General features: G+C 45.4%; 2 protein-coding genes across 2 annotated transcripts in view; one reads left to right on the forward strand and one right to left on the reverse strand.

Moving 5' to 3' along the window:
* Nucleotides 1-220: 220 nt before the first annotated feature.
* COTL1 (coactosin-like F-actin binding protein 1) lies at nt 221-23,669 on the reverse strand. Its single transcript, XM_014942361.1, has 4 exons — nt 23,546-23,669; nt 23,109-23,191; nt 12,833-12,990; nt 221-1,595 (listed from the first exon to the last, which is right to left on the reverse strand). The coding sequence occupies exons 1-4, from the start codon at nt 23,620-23,622 to the stop codon at nt 1,485-1,487; spliced, it is 429 nt and encodes a 142-aa protein (XP_014797847.1). The 5' UTR covers nt 23,623-23,669; the 3' UTR covers nt 221-1,484.
* Nucleotides 15,115-23,675, forward strand: part of KLHL36 (kelch like family member 36) — a 32,989-nt gene continuing 24,428 nt past the window's right edge. The window contains exons 1-4 of the mRNA XM_014942359.1: nt 15,115-16,015; nt 17,205-17,294; nt 20,623-20,718; nt 22,832-23,075. The gene's annotated coding sequence lies outside the window, so the exon portion shown is untranslated. The remainder of the gene's footprint in view (nt 16,016-17,204; nt 17,295-20,622; nt 20,719-22,831; nt 23,076-23,675) is intronic.

Here is a 23,675-nt window from a genome sequence, read left to right on the forward strand (position 1 = left end):
CTGAACAAAAAGTGTGTCAGATGCACCATGGTCACCTCTGCCTTTCAGGGCAGAGATGAGCAGACAAGGGCTGCAGGCACTGAGATCATTTTACATTTAAGCCAGTGTTTAATTCTCCTAATAGCCCCAAGATTGCAAGAGCTTACACCCAGGATTAAGAGAACTCCTAAATATAGGCTTGCTGTTGCAGAGAAGGTAAAAGAACCACAGAGTCGCTGAGAACTGTTCTTGTAAAACATTTATTTCTGAAATGGGTTTATAGCACTGACTCCCAAGCCCCAGTACAACACAGTTTTCCCCCCACACATAATTCTGGGGACAATTACCTTTGATGGAAAAAAAAAGCCATACAAAGAAGCCCCCCAAACAAACGGTCTGGTACCAAACAAACTGTGCCCAGGTTATTTCTGAACCTCTGATGTTGAATGTTTCATCCCAACTGGGAGAGAGCTGCCCTGCTCCATCCCTTGGTCACAGCTGCAGGATGGATCACTGCCTGAAGGCCCCAAAATAATTGAAGATGTTGTGTTTAACTGCAAAAAAAATAATTGGGGGGGACATGGGCAGAGAAGGCTGCTAGGATTCAGCGGCTGCTATTTTTGCAGACATCATTTAAAAAGGAAATCTATGCATTTCAGTTTCACCTCCTGAGCCCCAGCATTAGGAAAGTCAAATACAAACCCAATGTACACAAAATAGTGAACAAGTGTCCAGACATTTCTAAACCCCTCATTTTACTGTGCCACAATACCTCCAAAAAACAATTAAAACCCCCACATTTAGATCATGTTGGATCTTATTTTTAAGAGGGAGGGACAGAGATGCAGCATATAGCATAGCAACTGTCAAGCAACGTTTAAGGCAAATTTATTCCCATTTATTAAAAGTCAAAGAATTTTTTTGTTTGTTCGCTTTGTTGTTTAAGCTGTTAGATAACATCTCAGATGAATATTTAAGCTTAGACAATTTAATCAAAATTTGAGTGAAGTCAAGTTGATCTGAGCCTATAACAGCAAAAAATATTATTCAGAAGAATATCAGTGAGAAAAATTTAAAAAATATTAAAATAATGGTTGTTCAGAACTCCCTCAAAACTTTCTCCCCTCCGAGACCAGGTTGAACCCAACTAAAACACACAGAGACGTGCACGCGTATGAAGAAGGACACAATGGCAAGCCTCTACGGACACAGTGCTGAGTAGGATGAAAGCAGAGCCAAACTAAATGCCACAGGTGCAAGAACATGGACAGAGTTGAGTAAAAAAAAAAAGGGGGGGGAAAAAAAACCAAACCAGAACCCCAGAGAGGGCTGTTTTGTGAGATGGAATGGAAAAGAAAAGTCCGCTGTATGCAAAGAAAGGGAGTTCTTAGGTGCATACACAGAAAGCTGGGGATTTCAGTTGCCTCATCTCTCAGTTGTGTTAGTTTGTTGTGCCTTTCCCCTCCCTTTGAGATCCAGGTGATGGTGTCAGGAGGTCTGTGCGTTTACTCAGTCTGTGCATCATAATTAGCCCCCCCTGCTTTCTTCAGCTCGTTCTTGATGTAGTCCTCATCCAGCTCTTTGTGGTCACTGATCACAAATTCTTTGGCAAAGTTCTGCAAGAGATAAAGAAAAAGTCTGATAAAAAAGGGGATACTTGTCCGAGTACCTGAATAAAGAAGCGTTATCCAGCTTCCATGGCTTTATGAGCTGTATACCCTTATCTACTGTGGCAGGGATGATAAATAGAAAGCTGTGGATGAGATGGAAGGCTAGTGATGGCAAAACCCAAGACTTAACCTGGAGAAACTTTATGTTTCTACTTCTGCAGTCACTGGCTGCAAGACCCAATCCTGCCCTATGCAACAGCTCTTCCTAGTGATAAATGCACGGTCTAGGTTAGGTCATGTTTCCTAAGTAGTATGAAAACTGAAAAGCTCAAAATTGTCAACCTTCTTACTGCCACAGACCCTCAGCATAATCTTTGGCAAGTTGCTAATCCTGTCTGGATTTTAACCCTGGTCTTTTTTAGGAGCTTTTCTCCCAAAACCAAGGAGAACAGTGCTACACCACAGTGTGCTACAGCACTGTGCCCCGCCAGCTGATGGGAGGATGCTCCCATTAAAGATTACACAACACACAGATGGTACCAGAAGCAAATAAGTCTACTTCAGTAGACTTATTGACTCCTCCTCTCAACTACTGAATACACATCACGGCCAAAACCAAGATACTGTACTAGACAGACTGCTGGTGTTGTTAATAGGCTCCACTATGCTCTGTGGTCTAATGATCCAAAGTGACCTTTAAGGACACGCTTTATTAATACACTTGTGTGCTGAGGGCAGCTATCTAGCTGCTGGCCAGCTCTTCACAACTCATGGGAGGTGGGGAAGCCCCAGGCAGCGTGCTGTGATGTGAGGTTGTGAACAGAGAAAACCTTTCTCAGAACAGATCGCAGTGAATGGGACACCACGGTGCCTTTAGGGCACTTGTCATGGCGGTGTCACTACAGTCAGGGATTTGTTCCTTTGTGGGGGCTGTCCCTCCTGCCTCATAGCAAGGGTTGAATGCATGTGTGTGTGTGTGTGCTGAGGGCAGCTATCTAGCTGCTTGAATGCTCTTCACAACTCATGGGAGGTGGGGAAGCCCCAGGCAGCGTGCTGTGATGTGAGGTTGTGAACAGAGAAAACCTTTCTCAGAACAGATCGCAGTGAATGGGACACCACGGTGCCTTTAGGGCACTTGTCACGGCGGTGTCACTACAGTCAGGGATTTGTTCCTTTGTGGGGGCTGTCCCTCCTGCCTCATAGCAAGGGTTGAATGCATGTGTGTGTGTGCATGGGCATTTATGCAAACGTGCACATTTGCTTCTTGCTTTAGCGTTTTCCTTCACTTCCTAACCACAACTGAGAACTTTGCACGTGTCTTTCCCTTCCCCCCCGACCCACGGAGCTTTTAGACAGCGTGAAAAACCCAAGCATCCATTGCACTCTGCAGGGCCAGGGACAAAGTGGCAACGACAACAACAAAAAAATGAATTAAAAATCCCAACAGCCCTACTGAAATGTCTGGGGAAAGCTGGAATGGCTGGCTCCCTGGGCAGCCAGTGCCCCGAGAGGTGACAGAGGCTGCCTGGGAGAATGAGGCAATGCTTTGAGAGAGAAGCAGTCGCCTTGTCCAGGTCTCCCCAGCGCTGGAACAACCCCGGCACAACTGTGGAGGGGGGGGGGTGTTTCTAATTGGTTTCAGACTCTAAGCCATGGGAGAGCTCTTTATTTGGCAGCGTCTCAAGGGTCTCAGTTTGGGATCAGAGTCGGGTAAAGGAGGGGGGTGGTGGAGGATTCAGCTTGAAAGAGCCTCAGCACCTCTTTCATGCGGTGGAAAAAATGGAAGGGAGAGCAAAACAGCTCCCTCCCCCACGCCAGTCTCCCAGGCTGTGGCTGATCCTGTTTCACACTGTAGGAAATCCTCACTATCGAACAGTTGCTTACGGGGTAAAAAAACCCAAAAGCTTATAGCAGCTACGAGAAGCCTTGTCTGCTCTGCTTTAGTTTGTCAGCAGCGAGACAAAATCCTGAGAAACAACAACCGCTTCACAGCCCCATTTTGCTCCACACTTCAGTGGTGGACTTTTCCGTGGTGAGGGCAGGCAGACACAGGCACTCATCCATGTCTTAGCAGAGTTCAGGGAAAAAGGGAGAGAAATGTTTTATTGAGAGAAAGAAACCTTTTGTTTCTGAGATGGGAAATGAAGAGGCAGACTGCTCAAAACATCAGATTTGGTCACACACACGAGTGTCCTACAGATCTCCTGCGTGAGATCTTTGCAAAGCTTACCTCTTGCCAAGAACAAACAAATGATTTTCAGCTACCTGATGCTCACTGAGGTGTGCTACCTACATGATTTTTGAGCTGAGCCTTTTCAATTTCTTTTAGATGTGCCAACAGGTTTAACAAGTTTTCCTCAACTCAGGAAACGGATTATTCAGGACTATGTGACTTCAGTGCTAGTTTCTGCCCTGACATTAGTGAGATCTGTGGAAGGCCTGTAAAATAATTTCGGAGGGGGATTCTGTTAAAGTGTGTGTATTGTAGAAATGCAGGGAGGGTTTCCTTCAATGTCCAGTCTGCAGAGTCCAGCTGATTCTGAATTTAAAACTGCCAAGTGCACTCATGCATGAACAGCGGGGAATTAAATTGTATGTACCACAAATAAATTATAATTACTCAGATGTCTTCTCAACTAGACAGTTATCCAGATGACTCCTGGGTGATGATCTGTGGGCACCAGCCACTGTTTCATGTCAATGCCACTGAGACATCTTGGAAGGTTGAAACAATCTCCCCCTAGTAGTGGCCATATGGGTTATGTTCCCAGTCACTCTTAAATATCCTCTTAGCTGACTGGGCCACCTCTTGTGCCAGATTTGTACCCTCAGAGTGCAATCTGGGTCACTGCTATTAATAACTCTTTGCTTTATTCCTTTCTGCTGGCAGGTGCTGTCGGGGACTTCTTTGGTTCTTCACACGGGCTCTTACCCACCACAATGTCTCATCAAGCCTGGCTCCAAGGGGAGAAGATGCTTTGGGTGAGTGTGCTGCCTGGAACTCCTGATTTCAATATCCTGCTTGACCCTTCTTCAGCCTCCCTTATCACTCCTAATTCACTGTTAGATCTCTTTGGGGTTGAGCTTTTGCTCAGGGCACAAATCACAAGGTGAAGGGAGGCATATAAGTATTTTAGAGGTAGTTGAAACTGCCTCTTGTGTCATCAGGGCAGGAAAACAGGAGGGACTCTGGCTCTCAGATCAAGAGATTGGGCACTTAGGATCAACAGAAACACTTCTCAGCCCAAGGCCATCTTACCCAGAGTTCACTCCTTTTTTTTGTCCCCTCTGAAACTGCCAGAATATAAAAATATCCCCAACTGATTTAATTGGGTCTGATGTTAGCTAGATCGGGCAATGGTCCTTATTCGGCATGACTGTCATCTGCAATTAGAAATAACCCATCATAGCAAACTGGCTCCTGCAAAACACCAGGAAAGATCCTGGCTGCTAGCAGCTAACAGCAACGCAAACAGGCATGCCACTTCAGTCACATTTCTGTTCTGCCACCAGATTTTCTTTCTGCCCCTAAGAGCCTGGGGTGGGGAAAGTCCCTGCTGTCTCTTCTCTCACACATACCAATATCTAATGCCTTTCAAGAGAATTGCAGAACAGTTCTAGCCGCCTAAGGCACAGAGCATAGCTCTGATGCTTGGGCCCTCGCTTTGCTGACATGCATCTTCATTTTACGTCCTCCACTTCCTTTTCTCCTCTCCTCCCCCTATCCCCAAGCTTTTTACAACCGCAGCAAGCCCTGGGAGTGAATTCTAGCCTTTGTATTCATCCCAGAGTCAGCAGCAGCCTACAGATAACAAAAACAATGATGCCATTTATCTTTATCACTCTCACGACACAACAGTGACCACAGGCCCTTTGCTTTGCTTCTCAAATCATTGAACACAACCTAAAAAGTAAGGTTTACTCAGGGTTCTTCAATATACCTATCTGGCACGTGCTTCTCTTTGTGCCTGAGTAGCAGAGAGTCACAATTTTGCAATCCAATCCCCTGTGTCAGCCCCAGGCAACGCTACACAGATAAAAGGGCTCCAACCACACTGGTCAGGTTGCAAAAACCAAGCCTGCATCTCTCTTGGGAAGTATGAAGTTTGTGCAGCAAGCTCCATCCAGCCTTTCTCATCCGGACAACTATATAGGGGGGAGAGAAAGGGTGGAGTAGATTTTCTTCCTATTCCAGACCCTGAATGTTTAGCATATGGGGCCATAAAATTTCCCTAAGCTGGCCAAGGGAAAATCTGTCTGGTGCAGATACTGTACCAAATAGGTCTGCAGAGGCCCTTATTAATCCCAGAATGGGTAGGCCTGAAGCCAGAAGGAAAATCCTTGTATCATCTAGAGACACATGGGTTCTTAGCAGCTAGGGACAGTGCCAGGTAGTTGAGCAGCTTGCTGTTTTTATTTACACTGGGGCTTGCAGCAGCCTCCAGTGTCTCAAAATCCTCAGTTCCGCTGTGGTTAATTTCACCACTCCCATCACATTTTCAGTGCAGATGCAGTACAGAGGAGATGACATCTCCTATGTTTCTTTTCCAGCATGGTATTAGTCCTAGACCTGTGGTCTTGGGGGAGAAAGGATGTGTCCTATGGCTGCAGCAGAGGTGTGTTCTATCAGGGCTTCTCTGAGTCCAAGGAGAGCTATAAACTGACAAGTGCCTACAGCAATACAGTGCCACTGCCCTCCACTCTATCTGTCTACACCAAACCTGGTCCTGCAATCCACTATTGGAGTCCAAACTATCAGCAAAAACCCCTCTCTTCAAATTTACTCCTTGCCAATTTTTAGATGGAACTGTTCCAGCGGCTGGGAGAAGCCAGCCCAAACCTCTGGCAAACACATCTCTCAGCAATGGGAACTGCATTTCAGCTGAGCTGCAAATTCTTCCTATCTGTGCTGCATCCCACTGAAAAAGTCACAGGGCCATGTGTCAGATGGGGGGTGATCAGAGGCTGCTTATTCTGGCCTGAATAAATCACTTATAAAGTTACCACTTTCTCTAGTCTAGGATTAAGAGTTCTTGTAAATCCATATCCATTTGGTAGGGTCATTACAGTAAACCAGAACAGAAAAATCAGCCAAAAGGCACAGTTCTGCTTGCCTTCCCAGCAGTATCTCACTCACCCTCCTGTGAAAAACTTTCTCAAAGCCACCATGATACAGCCGTTGCCGTATAAGTTTGATTTTCTGACTGCCTCTAACAAAGCTATTAATCCATCTTCCGTTTAGACCACTGTACTAACATGAGAAACCTAATACACACATCTAGAGCTATATGAGTTTTATCTGTCCCGAGAGCAGGGACAGTAGCCCCCTAAGTGGGTCCCCCCTCATGAGGTACCAGCATCACTGCAGAGAGGAACCCAGAGGAGAAGATAAAGGTGAACCAGAAAAGATCTGGCCATGACCTCCAAGGCAGGATCTCAGAAGCTTGTTGACATCACTAAAGCCAGGCAAATTCCTCTACAAAAATAATAATGAATAAAATGCCGTGAATATTTGCTCACAGAAACAGAGCTGTTTTACTCTGAATACGATTTAGGCAAATAACAGAGCACATGATTTTGTGGGGGCAGGAGAGCTGAAGAAAACAGAGAAGAGTCAAAACTCATGGAAAATAAGACAAACTGGCAATGGTTGGGCAGTCCCTTTGCTGAGACAGCCCTGTGGGGGAATTCAGCCCTGTCAGGAAAAGGACCTCTACGCTGCCTAACGAAGGGTTAAAATCTCCTGGTAGGAAATGCAGTCATGAAGGGCAATAAGTTCACAGAGAGGAAGCAACTCTCAGAGGGAAACCAAGTCCTGTTTTCAGTTCTTCAGTGTTTGCATCAAAAGCTGACCACAGTAGTGCTGGCTGCCACTCCCAGCCCCAGAACTGCTATGCCTGGGCTTGTCCTTACTCCAAGAAAAGCACCGTAACATCATCCCTCTGCCTCTCCTCAAAGTGCACAGGCCCTTTTGCTGGAAGGCCTGATGCTCCTGTACTTAAAACCCACAGCTGCCAGGTTTCACCTTGCAGGAATTTTTATGGCTGAGTTGAACCTCATGCTGGCAGCCGTTCCTGGCCACGACAAGCAGCTTACAACAGCCTTGATTTCTGGGCTTAAGCTGGCCGACCTCTTTCTTCTGGGCCTCTGGAATAAAGGAGGTCAAAACAACAGCCCTCAGAGCACAGAGAGTCTCCTGGATGGATTTGTACTAAGGCTGTTGAATAAGCCACAGCTTGTGCATATAAAGGAGGTACGAGGCAGAACCGTCCTTACTGCCAGGGACATAAAACACGAGTTTAAGACCAGCTCTGGATGATTTTCTTTTTAGCCAAGTAGAAAATAGGCCCAAAGCCTTTCTATTCAGCTGGTACCTACTGGCAGGTGGGTACAACCTTGGCATGACAACTAGTGGCTCACGGTGATCAAACCACAGCTGTGCAGAGGACACAAATGCGGTGGGGTCTGTTGCATGTGAGGTTCACTGTCAGCATCTGCCAGCTCACCCCCACTCACAAGGTCAGACACGCTACTGCTGATGACAAAATAGGTGCAGGTGGTAGTTTAAGTCATCCTGGCTTCCTGCTTCATAATGTTCCTTAGCTGTTTAGATCATTCTAGATCTAGGTACAGACTGGACCCCAGAAATGAACTCACAAACATCTTAAGCAACAGTTTGCAAAGCTTGGGACGTTCTGTGCTACTGCTCCCCACCTCTAGGTCTGTCCTTGGCCTAGGCAGAAGCTCAGTGGGGAAAAGCTGGGATACTGCTCCAAGGCAGGATCTCAGAAGCTTGTTGACATCACTAAAGCCAGGCAAATTCCTCTACAAAAATAATAATGAATAAAATGCCGTGAATATTTGCTCACAGAAACAGAGCTGTTTTACTCTGAATACGATTTAGGCAAATAACAGAGCACATGACTTTGTGGGGGCAGGAGAGCTGAAGAAAACAGAGAAGAGTCAAAACTCATGGAAAATAAGACAAACTGGCAATGGTTGGGCAGTCCCTTTGCTGAGACAGCCCTGTGGGGGAATTCAGCCCTGTCAGGAAAAGGACCTCTACGCTGCCTAACGAAGGGTTAAAATCTCCTGGTAGGAAATGCAGTCATGAAGGGCAATAAGTTCACAGAGAGGAAGCAACTCTCAGAGGGAAACCAAGTCCTGTTTTCAGTTCTTCAGTGTTTGCATCAAAAGCTGACCACAGTAGTGCTGGCTGCCACTCCCAGCCCCAGAACTGCTATGCCTGGGCTTGTCCTTACTCCAAGAAAAGCACCGTAACATCATCCCTCTGCCTCTCCTCAAAGTGCACAGGCCCTTTTGCTGGAAGGCCTGATGCTCCTGTACTTAAAACCCACAGCTGCCAGGTTTCACCTTGCAGGAATTTTTATGGCTGAGTTGAACCTCATGCTGGCAGCCGTTCCTGGCCACGACAAGCAGCTTACAACAGCCTTGATTTCTGGGCTTAAGCTGGCCGACCTCTTTCTTCTGGGCCTCTGGAATAAAGGAGGTCAAAACAACAGCCCTCAGAGCACAGAGAGTCTCCTGGATGGATTTGTACTAAGGCTGTTGAATAAGCCACAGCTTGTGCATATAAAGGAGGTACGAGGCAGAACCGTCCTTACTGCCAGGGACATAAAACACGAGTTTAAGACCAGCTCTGGATGATTTTCTTTTTAGCCAAGTAGAAAATAGGCCCAAAGCCTTTCTATTCAGCTGGTACCTACTGGCAGGTGGGTACAACCTTGGCATGACAACTAGTGGCTCACGGTGATCAAACCACAGCTGTGCAGAGGACACAAATGCGGTGGGGTCTGTTGCATGTGAGGTTCACTGTCAGCATCTGCCAGCTCACCCCCACTCACAAGGTCAGACACGCTACTGCTGATGACAAAATAGGTGCAGGTGGTAGTTTAAGTCATCCTGGCTTCCTGCTTCATAATGTTCCTTAGCTGTTTAGATCATTCTAGATCTAGGTACAGACTGGACCCCAGAAATGAACTCACAAACATCTTAAGCAACAGTTTGCAAAGCTTGGGACGTTCTGTGCTACTGCTCCCCACCTCTAGGTCTGTCCTTGGCCTAGGCAGAAGCTCAGTGGGGAAAAGCTGGGATACTGCATCACCCTACTCCGTGTCTCCACTTAGACAGGGAGGTCTCCACATGCTAGTACTTAGCTATACCCTTAAGAAAATATAGATAAGGACTTGTTCCCCATCCTGGCCTTACTTCTAACCTGCTCTCAGCTGAACTGCTTGGACCAGGTCACAAGCTCGATCCAAGATTTCCAGCTGAGGTAAAGAGAAAAGGATGGAAAATAAATGGCTGTGGAAAAAAAAAGGCTACTGAATATTCCTGAATGCAAAATGCATTGTTCTGCAATCCAAAATAAATACAATAAATGCAAAACGCATTTTCCAACAATATTGAGGAGGTAATGAGGATAGCCTCAAATAAGCAGGAAGACCTGATTCTCAGCTAGTACAGATCAGGAATTTGCACCAGATGAGATCTATCCCTATAATTTTACAGTTAATACAGCTAAAAATCAATTTTTCTTTCTTCCTGAGACATTTTCTGGCATCCTCCTCCTCTGACTACCAGTGTTGCTTCCCAAGCCACCTCTCTGTAGATTTCATAGCACCTGCTCCCCCTTCCAAGGGAGGAATACAAAAGTGAGGGCAACCCAGTTCCTCTCTTTGCTTTATAATATTTCATCCTTTTGTTCACAAGCCCGTAATCTACTCTTCAACAGTTAATATCCTTTACATTTTCCTTATGGCAGGTGCTTCTAGGAGACTGTTAATAATCACCGTGTGTGAGCACTCTTTATTCTACAGATGCAACGCGGTGGGTTTCACTTGCGAGGCGGTGTTCAAGCTGACTGTCCTTCCCTTTGAGTGTCTCTGCAGAAGAACAATGTGCATTGGCGTTTGTTCAGCTTTGAGCAGAGCTCACCCATAGCTCATAACTGCATCTACAGTGTAGCAGAGAATATAAAGCCAGGCCTCCCCTCCAACTAGAGCTTTAGTCTTGAATAAAGAGCCCCAGATAGCTTTGGCAAGTATTACAAGATCGTGAGCACCCTTCACGTTTTACTGAGGGTTTCTTAGACCAAAGAGCTGCTGTTCTGGAATCTCAACCGATCATTTCTGTAGATCACAAACCCAAAGCCGGTACCTGCTGTACAAAAAAGCCTCCCTGTGCCACACTTCCTTGGAATGAGAGCCCTGTGGCACAGGGTAAGTGCACCCACGGGCCATGCACACAACTAAAACTGCAGAAAGCCAAACTGCATCAGTAGCCTAGATTGGCTTCAGGGTTTGGAAAGAAAAAAATGCCCGCTTTAGGGTACTGCTTATTCCAAATGATGAACCAACACTGAGTCAGATTTGTAGTTAATCATTACAGCAACCGACCAACTCTATTTTTCTATGTATAACTCATCTTAAATAATCTCTGTAAAAATCAGAAGCAGTGGGATGACTGGGAATGTACTTGAAGGTCAAGAGAACTATTAAGAGTGAAATAACTCTGAGGTAAGTTCCCTCCACTAAATTTCAGTTGGACTTTCTTGTCCTCTTTTGTTTTGACATATTATCTGCAAGGTTACATTCATAAAAAGAAGAAAATAGTTCTGCTTTTATCCCCCTCCGCTCAGGGATTCAGTTGCACATGTAGAACTATTCAAAATAGTTGTCAAGATAAATTCTTATGGAATGGAGATCAGCATTGTCATTACATTCAGAAATGCTTTGGAGAAATGCAACCATAGACATGGTTGCTCAGTAACAGTGTATGAAGAACAAGTTGTATTGTTTTCATATTTTAGTACAGATTAATTAGAATATGAAAGCTTTTAAGTAACAGCCAAGAATGGCTGATGTTCCACCAGATTATTAACTCATACAGTCTACTAATCAAAGATAAAACAAGTCAAATTACAAATTATATGTAACAGGCCTGAGGGACAGATCTTAGAACAGCATTCAGGAATGCTATTCAACTCAACAGGGATAAATAGTCTAAACATATATTTTTTAAAATCTTGGCTTAGTGACTCTTATATGAGTCATTCATTAGTAGTCTATAATTTCATCTTTAGCTACAATTACACAGTTTCAGCTGCTTCACATGAACAGAGATTTGCCTTCCTATCTCTCAGGTGTCTTTATGGAAGTTTCTTTTCAGAATGGACTTCTCTGCCTAGTTGTCATTTTGAAAGATTCAGCACCAGTGTTTATCTTCTGGAAGGATATGGATTTTTTACATTCTTCATGCTTCTTATCTAAATATAATCTTCTGTATCATACAAACTACCAGTCAATTGAGGAGGACTTCATTCTCATCCTTCATATCATCCTACTGAGAGATTTCTTTATATCAGCAAGAACGCTCTTATTGAGGGAGATTATTTTAGTGGTCAGCTTGCTCTCCAAGTGCAGCAAGATCACTTCTCAGGCATTGGAGAGGTTTAGTTGAAAGAGCTAATCTTGCTTTAAAAATACTTCTTCAGAGGAAACAATTCACTTCTCTTCCAGCAGTTGCTTCTTTTCACTCACTTGGACTGAGCTCGGATCCCAACAGAGAGAACCCGGCTGAGAGCACCCTGGGAAGCCTCGACAGAGTTAAATGATAAGCTCAGTTGGAGCAGACAAATTCAAGTGAAGCCCTTCCAAGGTGTGTACTAAGTGCATTTCTCTTTTTCCCTGATACGCCCAAAGCCAAACAGAAGACTATTCAAATCTAGTTAGCTATTAAGAGCTGTTAGTTAATTGGTACTGATAGGGACTTCAGACTTCAGTCCATGAATTCATTGTGCTGAGACAAAAGGCTTCAAGAGAAACGTTTAAACAAGGGTGTGAGTTTTTCTGTTTAATTTTACCAGCTTAACTTAATACTGCCTTGTTCTCTACCATTGAATATTATGTTATTTCCATATCAAGGAAGGCGATGGGAAACATCTTAATTGAGACAAGGAGGGGAGAGCATGTATTCCTTCTTCATGAAATAGTTAAAGACAGCCTTAAGTTCAAAAGTGCTTCTTTATACCCGAGTGCTCAAAGGGCAGATGATAAGTCTTCCTAGTAGGAAGAGAGGCAATAAGAAACTGTCTTTTTTTAAAAGTATTAACTACTAAATTGAAGGCTGATCTAATCCTTCCCCCTCTCTTACCTCCTGCTGGTGTTTGTAGAGCTAAAAGCAATGAGAACTGGTGGTTAGAAGCAGAAGTAAGAGATTACCTGTACTACTTCTTTGACCAGAGTCTTGTCGGTCCCAGTTTTGGCTCTCTGCAGGCCACTGACATCCTCTCCAATCCAAGTGATGAGGGCAAACTTGACTCTCTTGCTCATGGCATCGCCGGTGGTGAATCGGACAAAGCCGAACAATCGCACATCATCTGGAAAGACAAAGCAACAAGGGTAAGGTGACTGAAAACAGAAACATCCCTGCCTTGCCATTTTCCAGGGTGAGACTATTGCTCTCAACTTAAAGACCAAGTCAAGGCACTGATTTGGTGTTGCAATAGCATCCTTCTGGATTAACTGGGCAACACAGGGGCTCTACTCACATGCCCTTCGCTTGCAAGGTGCACTTTGCCAGTGTTAGGTCTGCCTCTTCCTAGGGTGCTTCTGGGAGGAATTTGGCTGTGCTGGCCACCCCACACCATATCAGTGTGCTCCTAGTATGTTTGGAAATGGCTAAAATACAGTCAACAGGCAGCTCAAGAGCACAGAGCTAACCCCAGTTACAGTCAGCCAGATTATTCATCTGCAGGTCACTGGTCAAGAAGGGAAGAAAGCAATTTCCCAGTGTCTCTTTCTTACAGGATAGCAGAATTCGGGTCACATTTTATAACGTATATCCAGAAACTGGCTATTTTACAAATCTGATCCTTTCCTTTCCTTCAGCAACATTTCTGGCTCACTTGTGGTATGAGTTTACAAGAAGGAAGGGAGAAGAAGGAGCAAAAGAAAAATCTGCAATTACTTCCCCAGATGTGCTTTTCTACCCCTTCCAAAGGCCTTGGATTTTAAAACTGTTCTGATCTTTGTTTCACAGCTGGTTTCTGCTATATCACACCAGACTAGAGTTATTTTGTCTGGCCATATGTGTAAAAACCTTGTAAAGTCCTTGTCTTGAAGAGTTCGTTCCTTCATTGCAGGGTGACTCATCAACTGAGGCAGTTGGACGCGTTCATGATCACAGGCACTTGGGAAGTGTGTGATACCATCCACTCATTTCCCCAGCCACAGTAGCAGGCACAGCACTGGAGCCTTCAACCAGGATTGTGCAGAAAAGCAGAGCAGATGGACAGTTGTGCAATTGTGGAATATACCTAATCATAGCTACTTCATCTGTTAGAGGTCACTCAAGACCTTTTAAATGAAATGAGATGACTCAAAATAGAAGAACAAACTTGCTGGTTGAACAGAATCATGTTAATCCTGGTTACACTTGTTGTGACCAGTTCAACATGTTTTATGGTTATTTGCTGTCTTGACTGCTGCCAGGTGAAAACACAGGCTTCAGGTGTAGTCATGTTTGCCAACATCCCCTTGGATCCTTGGATCCGTTACAGCACGCTCCAGGAATGGTCAGGACAGCCCCAGGAGCTCCAGGGACAGGGGAGAAGCAGCTTGAAATTGCTCATCCCCAGAAAATAAGCTGCTACAAATTAATGCAAAAAAAAAAAGAAAAAGTGGGATGTTCTCTGAAAGCTGACAGATCCCAGAGTTTCTTTCACACTTTGTTTTGCCAAAGTGTGAGTAAAGACAACTTCCCCTTGATAAAAGACATTTTTAAGTCCAAAAAACGCCACCTATGCTCTCCCTGTTTTGTTCTCTATGTGCTTTTTTTGCCACTGACAGAGGGACTACCTGGGAAAAATGGAAAATGTATCTAGCAGTCTGTGTGAGCCTGTACAACGTTTAAAAGAAACTCCTCTGAAGATTTTGAAATTGAAGCAAAGAGAAAGAGGGATCTTATTAAGAAGAAAAATGTTGATGGATCTTTGGAAGGACAGTAAGAATGGTGTATTGACAGTGCGGGCAAACAGAGCTTCTCTCAGATACCCTATTACTGGCAAGTACAAGAAATGCACGGAGAGACTCCCGTTTCTGACAGTAAATCCTCTTCCCAAGATTGATTAGAACCATAAATGAACCGACAGCCAGGAAATACCCAAGGTGAAGAGAGACAGTAAATCCCCTAACGTTACTATTAACAGTTCTCTGAAAAAAACGTGCTTTTCCAGATCTGACAGTAAAGGAGGCCACACTCTGCTAAGAATTGTACTGGGATTCCTCAGGGAACACAGTGCTGAAGGCTCTTTAATGTCATCAAGTCCTGGCCTCCGCTACACTGTAACCATGTCACAGCCCTTCCCACTGACCCATCACTTTCTACCTTGAGTCTCCAGGGTTTTCATCCCTGCTTCTTTTACCCAAAGTTGTTATAGGTCCTGACGAATGCTTTGGAATATGACACTATATAATCAAGATAACGCAAAAAATAGAATGAATGTGAAGAATTCCAAGTTTTTCTGCAGCGCTTTTTCAGAGCAACGTAGAAAGGAGGTTGAAGGAATTTATCTGTCAGCATGAACTTTAATTTGACGTGAACCCACAGATCCCTGGCAGCAGCAGGATTTCCTTCTCAGCAGAAGTGCTGAGTGCTTTCCTGAAAGCAGCTTGATCAGCAGCACCTACGAGAGCCAAACGCAGCAATCCCAGGTGGGCTTTTATCTGTTCCATCACCTACTACTCAGTGAATATGAGCAACTCTTACTTCATCACGTTAAGTCCCAGTAAGTTTAATGAGCAACTGAAGGTAGACGTGGGGCTCTGAGTCACTATCTTGGGCAGAAGTTACCTGAGGCAGGTTTACTTGTGGAAGCTTGAAAGGTTACACCCGAGCTGTGTGCTTTCTCCTTCTGCCTCCCCACGGAGGTTGTATCCCCACAGTAGGCAGAACAGGCTCTTCAGCTGCTAGATTTCAGTTTATATTTAATATAAACTACCAATATGTGATGCTTTAACTCGATGTGCCAGCCTGTGAGTTGCAGCAGCTGAGGAGCATTTCAGCAGCTGCAGATAAAGGCAAGAGGGAATGTGAATTGGAGCCCTTAGCAATTAACACAGCTCTTTTCCTAAAAGGGCAACAGGGACAGACGCGGAGATTTTTAGCCCTAGTTCAGCCTGGGTACGAGCCTCTCTGACTGCAGGTCAGAATCCCTCAGCAGAAGTGGCTGAGTTTCACAATTAGTCTGAAGCATGTTCAGAGCGATAACGGGATCAAAACACAAATTCTTTTATACTCCCAGATTTCCTCTTTCACGGTTAATCGGTTCTACCCCAGCAGATCACCTCACTGCGCTGGAAGTCATCAAGGCCACCAGTGCCAATTTCCCTAGAAATCTCAAGGTATTAATATCCACCACCCAGCCCCACCCCCCACTTTTCACACAAAGCCACTTATAGTGGTTTTAGGAATTGCTGAGGGGGGAGGGGGCGAGTCTCACAAATCATAGAGAGACAGTAGATTTCCTCTGAAAGAGGAAATCCTGCCTCGCTCTATGCAACCATCTTCCTAGTCATTAAGCCATGAATTTCAGGGCAGAGAGAAGCAAATAATAGCTCTGGGCAGAACAGAAATAGCTGCTTTATTTGAGAAGATCTCACTAGTTACAAACCGCAGAAATTAACAACATTAATTCCTCCTAATATCACTACTCCTTTAACGACGGTTGTACAGCAAGACAATGGGGCTACACAAACAATGGAAAATACAAGGAATGCCTTAATAAGCATCGCTTAGTATTTTTCTCCAAACCCCTTACTTATCAGTAGGCAGGATTTTCCAAATATACTGATTAAGCTGCCCTTGGCTGTCAACAAAGCTCGATGCCAAGCTGTGGAGATTTCCTTGATGGTATTCGCTTTTTCATTTACTCAAGCCCTTTGGTTCGGCTGCACTAACAAATTCCCCATTAGATTAAAATGCACTGACTCATCAGGAAAAGGTAATAGCTGCAGGAAAGAAACATACTGTCAAGAGCTTCATGGTTCTTACGGTTCTTCACGGTTCTCTGAATGGCCAAGCCAGAGACATGGCAAGGCCACCGCTCCCAGCTTCACCTGCCTGCTAAACCAAGGTCACACACAGCAAGGCAGTTGATGGAACCATCAGCTTTTGTGTTCTGTCCAACAGTGAATTACTGACGGCACGTGACAGGTTTCATGAAGGATTTATTTTGCTTGTTTCAATTGGATTCGTTTTAGATTAATTTGTCAATTTTCTGCCTCTTCAGTCACCCCTGGAATCACACGGCTAGAAGTGCAGATAGAAAACCTTCCCTACTTCTTTCTACCCTGTTTTTTCCTTCTTTAACCCTATACCTCATGCAGTGCTGCCATGCAGACATGTTCATTAAGTCACGTAAGGCAAACACAAGATGTTAGACCTCGGGACATTAACCACAGGGCATGCTGGAGCTGGGGCACCAAATCATTTTCCATGTGACCTGGGGTGGCTGACATGAGGACAAGGTGCTCGGGACACAAGTGTGTGGGGATGATGACCCCACACTGACTTTTTTCTTGGCTTTCTCAGGTCCAGTGAAGCCACCAGCAGTGTTTCATCAGAATGAGGTGCTGCTACCCCAGTGACAGTGGTCCTGTTCTGGTCTCTTTCCTGACCTAGGTATGTACTGGAGGGCAGAGTGGGAGGAAACAGGTCATTCAGCTAATCTTTGTTTCCCCTTCCCTGAAGGAAGGAACAGTTGGGGTTAGTCAGCCAGAAGTAAGGGCCAGGCAGGCCCCAAAACAAAGGGCATGCAAAAGATAGAATACTCTTCTTTACCTGCTCTTATGCCTACCAGAGGATGCAGACCCACAGCCATCCTATTTTAATTAAGCATCACAAAACTAAACTGAATACAAAGATTTCAGTGCAGAACTTGACCCGATGAGTTACTGCCACAAAAATGAATGGGAATATTCCCTAAAACAACCTCCTGCCCGTTGCAAGGGACAGTCTAAGCCAGGGTTCCAGCTGGCAGCCAGGAGATCGCTGCCAAACACGTGCCATTCCAGCTGACCCTCCCAAGAGCAGGACTTTCCGAGCGAGCAGGGGGGGCACAGGGGCAGGGAAACACTGCAAAGACAGTGTGAAATTCCCATAAGCCACCCATGGCCTCAGGTCTTCCTTTAAATAGATATTAAGGGAAAGCTGGCAAGACAAACATTCAAGAGGAAAACCAAAAGCAGTAGGAGACTGATTTACAAAGCCCATTTTAGCACCTTAAGATGTAGCCAAATACAGATAAGCACCTATCTCATTATACGTCCTCGTGCATTTTTACAAATCTTTCCTACAATCCAAAGTGCAAACCTAATCTTGGTGATCTCTCAACTCTGAGCTCATAAATTTTATATGCAGGCCAGGCTTGATAGGGCAATTCCCATGAGCCCAAAAGAGCTTGCATTTGTCTTAGCAGCCAGTTCTATTTCAATTTTCTTCCTAATATTTTATGTCAACCAGAAATGATTTTATAGGGTATTTACTTCAGACCAAAGATTTTCAGTTCTTCCTCGTGCTGAATGCACAGTGTGGCTTTGGTCTGATCTTTTCAGACACATGAATAACTATCCCATTTCATGCTGTCATTGCAATTATTTATCTGGACTGGGGCTTTCCAAATAAAAGGCTCATTATTTCTTTTGTCAGAGATGCACTGAAAAACAACTGTTCACATGTGGCATGGGGGGAAGCACAGTCTTCCGACCTCTCCGTTACTTGATGGCAGAATACACATTTTAAAAAAAATTAAAATAAACCCCAGAGACAATGCAGTGCTCTGCTGCTTTGTACTACAGGAACTGGGGCGAGCCGGCCGGCGCAGCCAGGTATCACTGACACACACAGAAGTTTTAGCGGATGTTTTTGACAGGACTTTTACTTCAGTATCTCAGTCCTATGTCATTCTGCTCCTCAGCAACAGCATCACCAGCCTGGTTGTGAGACTTTGAAATGAAAAACAACAACAACAAAAAAACCCAAGAGCTTTCACATCCTTCCGTACAGTAACCTTCAACTCTTATCTGTGTTTCTGGCTTCAAATCCACCAGCTCAGCTGGTTTTTTCTTTTTAAAGTGTACTGATGGCACGTACTACTAAACACCAAATTAATGCTACATCTGGGTCTGTGCCATCCGCAGAGGCAAGAGCTGTAACTGTGGAGTAAAATGGATCAAAAGCCTTGAATTAAGTCCTTGTTTAATGCAGAGGTAATCTGTGCTGTTAAACCCAACCAAAACAGTCCTTAGCCAGAAGACACAGGAGGTGTCCACACTGTGTGTTTAATGACCCTGACACAATTAACGTCCTCAACTTTGGTCTCCAGACTCTTTGGGTCAGAGAAAGGCCAGGACAGTCACGTACACTGCTTATTACGCAGGACTGCAAGAGGAAGTGCCACCAGCAGGCTCCTCCTTATCACTAATCATATAAGGACTTTACTGTGCCAGTGGTTTAAACCCACCTCCTTGACTTTACTTTGGGATAGGCTGGAGGAGAGGTCTTCACACATCTGGGGCTGCTTTTCTGGGGACAGAGGAGACTACTGCCTGAGACTGAAGAGAGTCTACTGCCCACCAGCCAAGGCGTTTGAGTCATCTTGTGGCTTGTCACAGACCTTGACAGCAACAGCATGACAGCGGCTGATAATGCCAAAGTCCAGGGTTCAGGCTGTGTTTGCAGCATAATCCTGGGACCTTGAACAAAAGGGCACTAAAGAAGCTTTTCTTACCCTGTTTTCTTCCTTTAAGAGTGGCAATTGCTGTCCCCAAACAGCGGGATGGGAAAAGGATGGTTAGTTTGATTTTGTACTTAAATTTTTCTGCTAGTACACAAAGCTGAGTAAAGAGCTTTAGGGAGAAACAGCCTCCACCCCAGGATATGTATAACGTATAGGTCTGATGTGCAACGTGTATCTGAGAGCAGAGCAGTGGGAGTCATGAAACCCATAGAAGGTAGATCAGGTGCAGCAGCAGTTCCTGTCTCAGGTCACGGGCCTCACCACCCCAGAAGCTCAGCACCTTCCTCCAACTGCAGCCCACAGAGCTTTGCTGGAGGTTTGCAGAGAGCTGGTTTCTAACACGGTCTTTTTGAACTGCTACTTCCCTTAAAAGCAGCAATTTCAGTTTCTTTTCTTTGTCCTCAACCACTCTGGTTCCCCGAGGAGGTTTGCAGAAGCAGTAAGGGGTTGGGCCACGGTCTGCATGAAAAGGGCTATGTATGGGGGGAAGAAAAAGCAAAAATACAACCCTGCTGCCAACAACCCCCTCCAGCCCTTCCTAACCTCTGTCGTTGCACGAGGCGGGATACCCACCACAGGCAAACGTCTTCCAAAGTGGTACAAAAGACCTTCTTGGTCTCAGATCCACATGAATTAGCACACACCGACACCGCCTGCTCCCTAATGTAATGCCCTGGAGGGAAGCAGCATGTACCACATGCCGAAGGGGCTTTTAATAAGAATGGTTATTAAAGAAAGCGAAGGACACGGATGTTTGCCGCTCAGAACGGCACTGAAATAGCTGGTGCAGAAAGTAGAACAGAGCGAGCTCTGACGGAGGGGCTTGGTGACACTTTGCACGCTGAGGCTCTCAATTCCAGCTCCCGCTCTCACCTTCAACCACCCAATTATGCTCAGCTTCTACCAGAGGCAGCTGAAGTACTTTGTGGCTTTCAGGGCAGTGTTTTTCGCAAAACAGGAATTCAAAACAAGGAAGGAAGTTTATTCTGATGCTAGTTTTTTTCATCTTTTAATCACATTTTCCGAAGTTCTTTGCATTGATAGTAACTCTTCTCCCCTCCAGCAAAATGTAGGAGATGGGATGTGGATGGGGAGGGAAGAGAGGCAGCAATAGGAAGGAATAATATTTAGCAGCTCTTCCCATCCCTTCCTACTCTTTTTTTTACTGACTTTGTTTCTAATTCATAGTAACATTTGGCACCTTTCTTCCAGATGGGAAGGAAAGCTCTGACTTCACTGCTGCTGGCACGAGCCTTGTTTCCTGACTACATCTAGTGGTCCATGCGAAGGGTTGCTGCACAGATGGAGGTACTGAAACTTACATCTCTTGCTTCCCCAACTGCTGCACCATAATTCGTGGGTGGAGGAAGATCCTTAGGTCCTTTCTAGCACTAAGCCAAGAAACTGGTACCTGAATTTGCCCAGTTCTTTAAGCCTTCAACAGCTGTGCTTCAGAAGTAGGTTTGAGGACAACCTCTTGCCCCTGCCCAGCCCAGGAGAAGACCATACCAGCTAAAAGCACAGGAAAGGGGGAAAGCAGGAAAAGGGAAAGAGAGCAATGGAGCAGCTATAAGGGATTTAGCTCCACATTAAAGACTAACAATAGGCCACAGTCTACCCCACAGCTGCCCCTTATTTAACTCTTCCCTTTCTGTGCCTATGCCTAAAATATGCAACATTTCCTTTTTGCTGTAAAAGTGGTTCAGTGTTGGGGCCAGCTTGGCACTCTGCTGGTTTGAGGAAACCACGTTTCCTTAAACTCTGTCTGGTTTAATACCCTGTTTATAAATAAGAGTTTGGCACATGCAAATGACGGCAAGAAAACAAAACTGGCCTTATTCCAAAGTGCAATATGTGCCTGTGTTAGTTGTTACACGCATCCTACCCAGCCCAACCAGGGACTGCTCCCTGCCAAAGCCCCTCTGCCTGCTTAGCTGCTAGAGAAAGTATTCCCTTTGGTGCAGAAGAGAAGATAGGAACTGGTCTTGAGAAGGTGCCACTCCAGACAAAACATTACAAATCTGTTCCGACAAAATAAGAGGTGGACTTCTTAAAAACAAGGAGGGAAAATAAATGGGGAATGCTCCCCTGCAAACCTCAGATGTCTGGAGATGCTGGAGACGCCCAGTTATCTTGGCCACAAGAGGAGACCAGAACATGGCACTCAGATACTGAGGCTGTTGACCTCCCAAGGAAACTACTAACCCTTTAGATAAGGTTGGCATGAACTTCAGAAGTGCTGAGCCAGCACCCGTTTCCCCATATGCACAGGAATTACTTTTTTCCTTACGTTGCCATGAAGAAGAGTTGGGTGGGAGGGAGTTCTTGTGCTACAGGGTATCAGCTCTTCTGACATCAACTACAAGAGGATCCTTTTCGGTTCTGAAAATTTTCCCTGCAAAGGTCTCAAGAACAGCTGGAAATGAGTAGCTGTGTTAATCCCAGTAATTCCCCACTGCAAATGTCGTGGCAGAGCAGCCTAAACCGTCTTGATTTAGTGGCTGCTTTCCAGGGACTAAAACGTATTTCTCTCCTGTGATATTTATTGACTGATCAGACCAGTCCTGCCCTCATTTAAGTTACTGGAAGTTCTCCCCTCCGACTCCGTACAATAGAGCCAAGCCCTGGGACTTGGCAGAGGGATTTGGACAGCGATGGGTGTTTCAATAGCTGTGGGACTCTGACTCCAGTGCCTCCGGGACTCGCCCCACCTTGAGAAGGGAGAGACTGCTCAACACACAACTCCTGCACAGTACAGATACCTAACTCTAAAAAATACAGGTTAACCATAACGCTCGATTGTAGAGTAACTAGATGAGCGAGGAAGACTTTGTTATAGTCCAGCATTAGTTACAAATGCTTCTTATCTCGTGCCACCTGGTGACATTGTTAAATAGCAGCCAAGATATGAGGCAAAGCCCTACCATTTCCCCCTATAAGTTATTCTGAGAGAGGTCAGATCCCGCTTTTGTAAAACACGTAAAAAGTTGTTAAGATCGGATGAAATGAAATATTCCTCAATTCATTTCCATTTTCCCCAGGCTTTGTTTCTCGTGTTAATGTTCGACGACCCAGAGTTGGAACAAGGAGCTGCCACGTTTAAACCCGGAGCCGCAACTGGAGCGGTGGTGCCACGCCACACGCACGATTGTTTGCAGCGCTGTATTGTTTGAGCCAATCTCTGCCATAACCACCCTCTCCTCAGGTTTCATACTCTTCAAAAATCCCAGCAAGCTGCCTAACTGCCGTTACATTCAGCGCTAGGAATACAAGTTACAGGAGGATTTTATTGCAAAATGATCTGTATGACTGCATTCTTTTAGCCACAAAACATTGAGTCTGTTTTGCTCTCCAGCGACGCTTCGAAACTGCAGCACTAAGCAAGGAGACCGCTGCTAATCAAGCGTTTTATCTCCTTTAGAACCAAGAAGCAATGAAAAATTGTGCAAAGGAGGGGAAAAAAAAAAAGCCCAAAGGACCTTAAGTCTAAGGGTGAGACAAAGGACCGGCTGGACCACGGACTTGAGCGAGTTGCACTCCTTGGTGGCTGGAGACCCGGTGGCGCAGGGCAGGGCAGGCTCGGGGCAGCAGCAGCACTAATTCCACTTTACCCAAGTTTTCTCCCATCCTGATCCCCCCCCTCGCACCGGGCAGCGGGAAACAGGGTAAGGTGCCAAAGCAATCGAGACGGAGCTTACCTGTGCACTTCCTCTTAAAGGTTTCATAGTCTACCCCTTGGTCTCCAGGGACGATTGTAGAGCCATTGTATTTAAAAGTCACCCTTCGGGGAGGGGAAAAGAAAAGGGGAATAATACGTTTAAGAGTCACCCGTTGGGAAGGAGAAAAAGGGAATAATACATTTGAAAGTCACCCTTTGGGAAGGGGAAAAGGAGAAGAATACATTTAAAAGTCACCCTTCGGGAAGGGGAAAAGGGAAGGAGAGTAATACATTTAACAGTCAGCCTTTAGGAAGGGAAAAGAGGAGATGGGGAAGAACATACTGTAGAAAATAACATCCTTGAGGAAGGGCAGGGGGGGGGAGAGAGGAGAAGGGGAATAAGGTCTCTAGAAGTCACCCTTTCGGGAGAGGAGAGAGGAGAAGGGGAATCACAGGGAGATGCCGGGGGCCACCTACCAGTTCACCTCGGTGGCATCGTCCCTGACGAGGTTGTACGCCTCCCTGCACGCCTCCTTGTCGATTTTGGTGGCCATGGGGGCTACCGGCCGGGAATGCCCGGCGGTAGGGGAGGGGGAGCGCGGAGCTG

The sequence above is a fragment of the Calidris pugnax genome, unplaced genomic scaffold (genome assembly GCF_001431845.1).
Source record: "Calidris pugnax isolate Ruff unplaced genomic scaffold, ASM143184v1 scaffold28, whole genome shotgun sequence".
Classification (NCBI taxonomy): domain Eukaryota; kingdom Metazoa; phylum Chordata; class Aves; order Charadriiformes; family Scolopacidae; genus Calidris; species Calidris pugnax.

Bases quoted from the DNA above. Each gene is read 5' to 3' on its own strand.
- COTL1 (XM_014942361.1), bottom strand. From the start codon at position 23,622: ATGGCCACCAAAATCGACAAGGAGGCGTGCAGGGAGGCGTACAACCTC. The intron at 23,192-23,545 runs GTAGGTGGCCCC...CCCTCCCCGAAG, and splicing joins GATGCCACCGAGGTGAACTG to GGTGACTTTTAAATACAATG. The intron at 12,991-23,108 runs GTAAGCTCCGTC...TTGTCTTTCCAG, and splicing joins CTTTAAGAGGAAGTGCACAG to ATGATGTGCGATTGTTCGGC.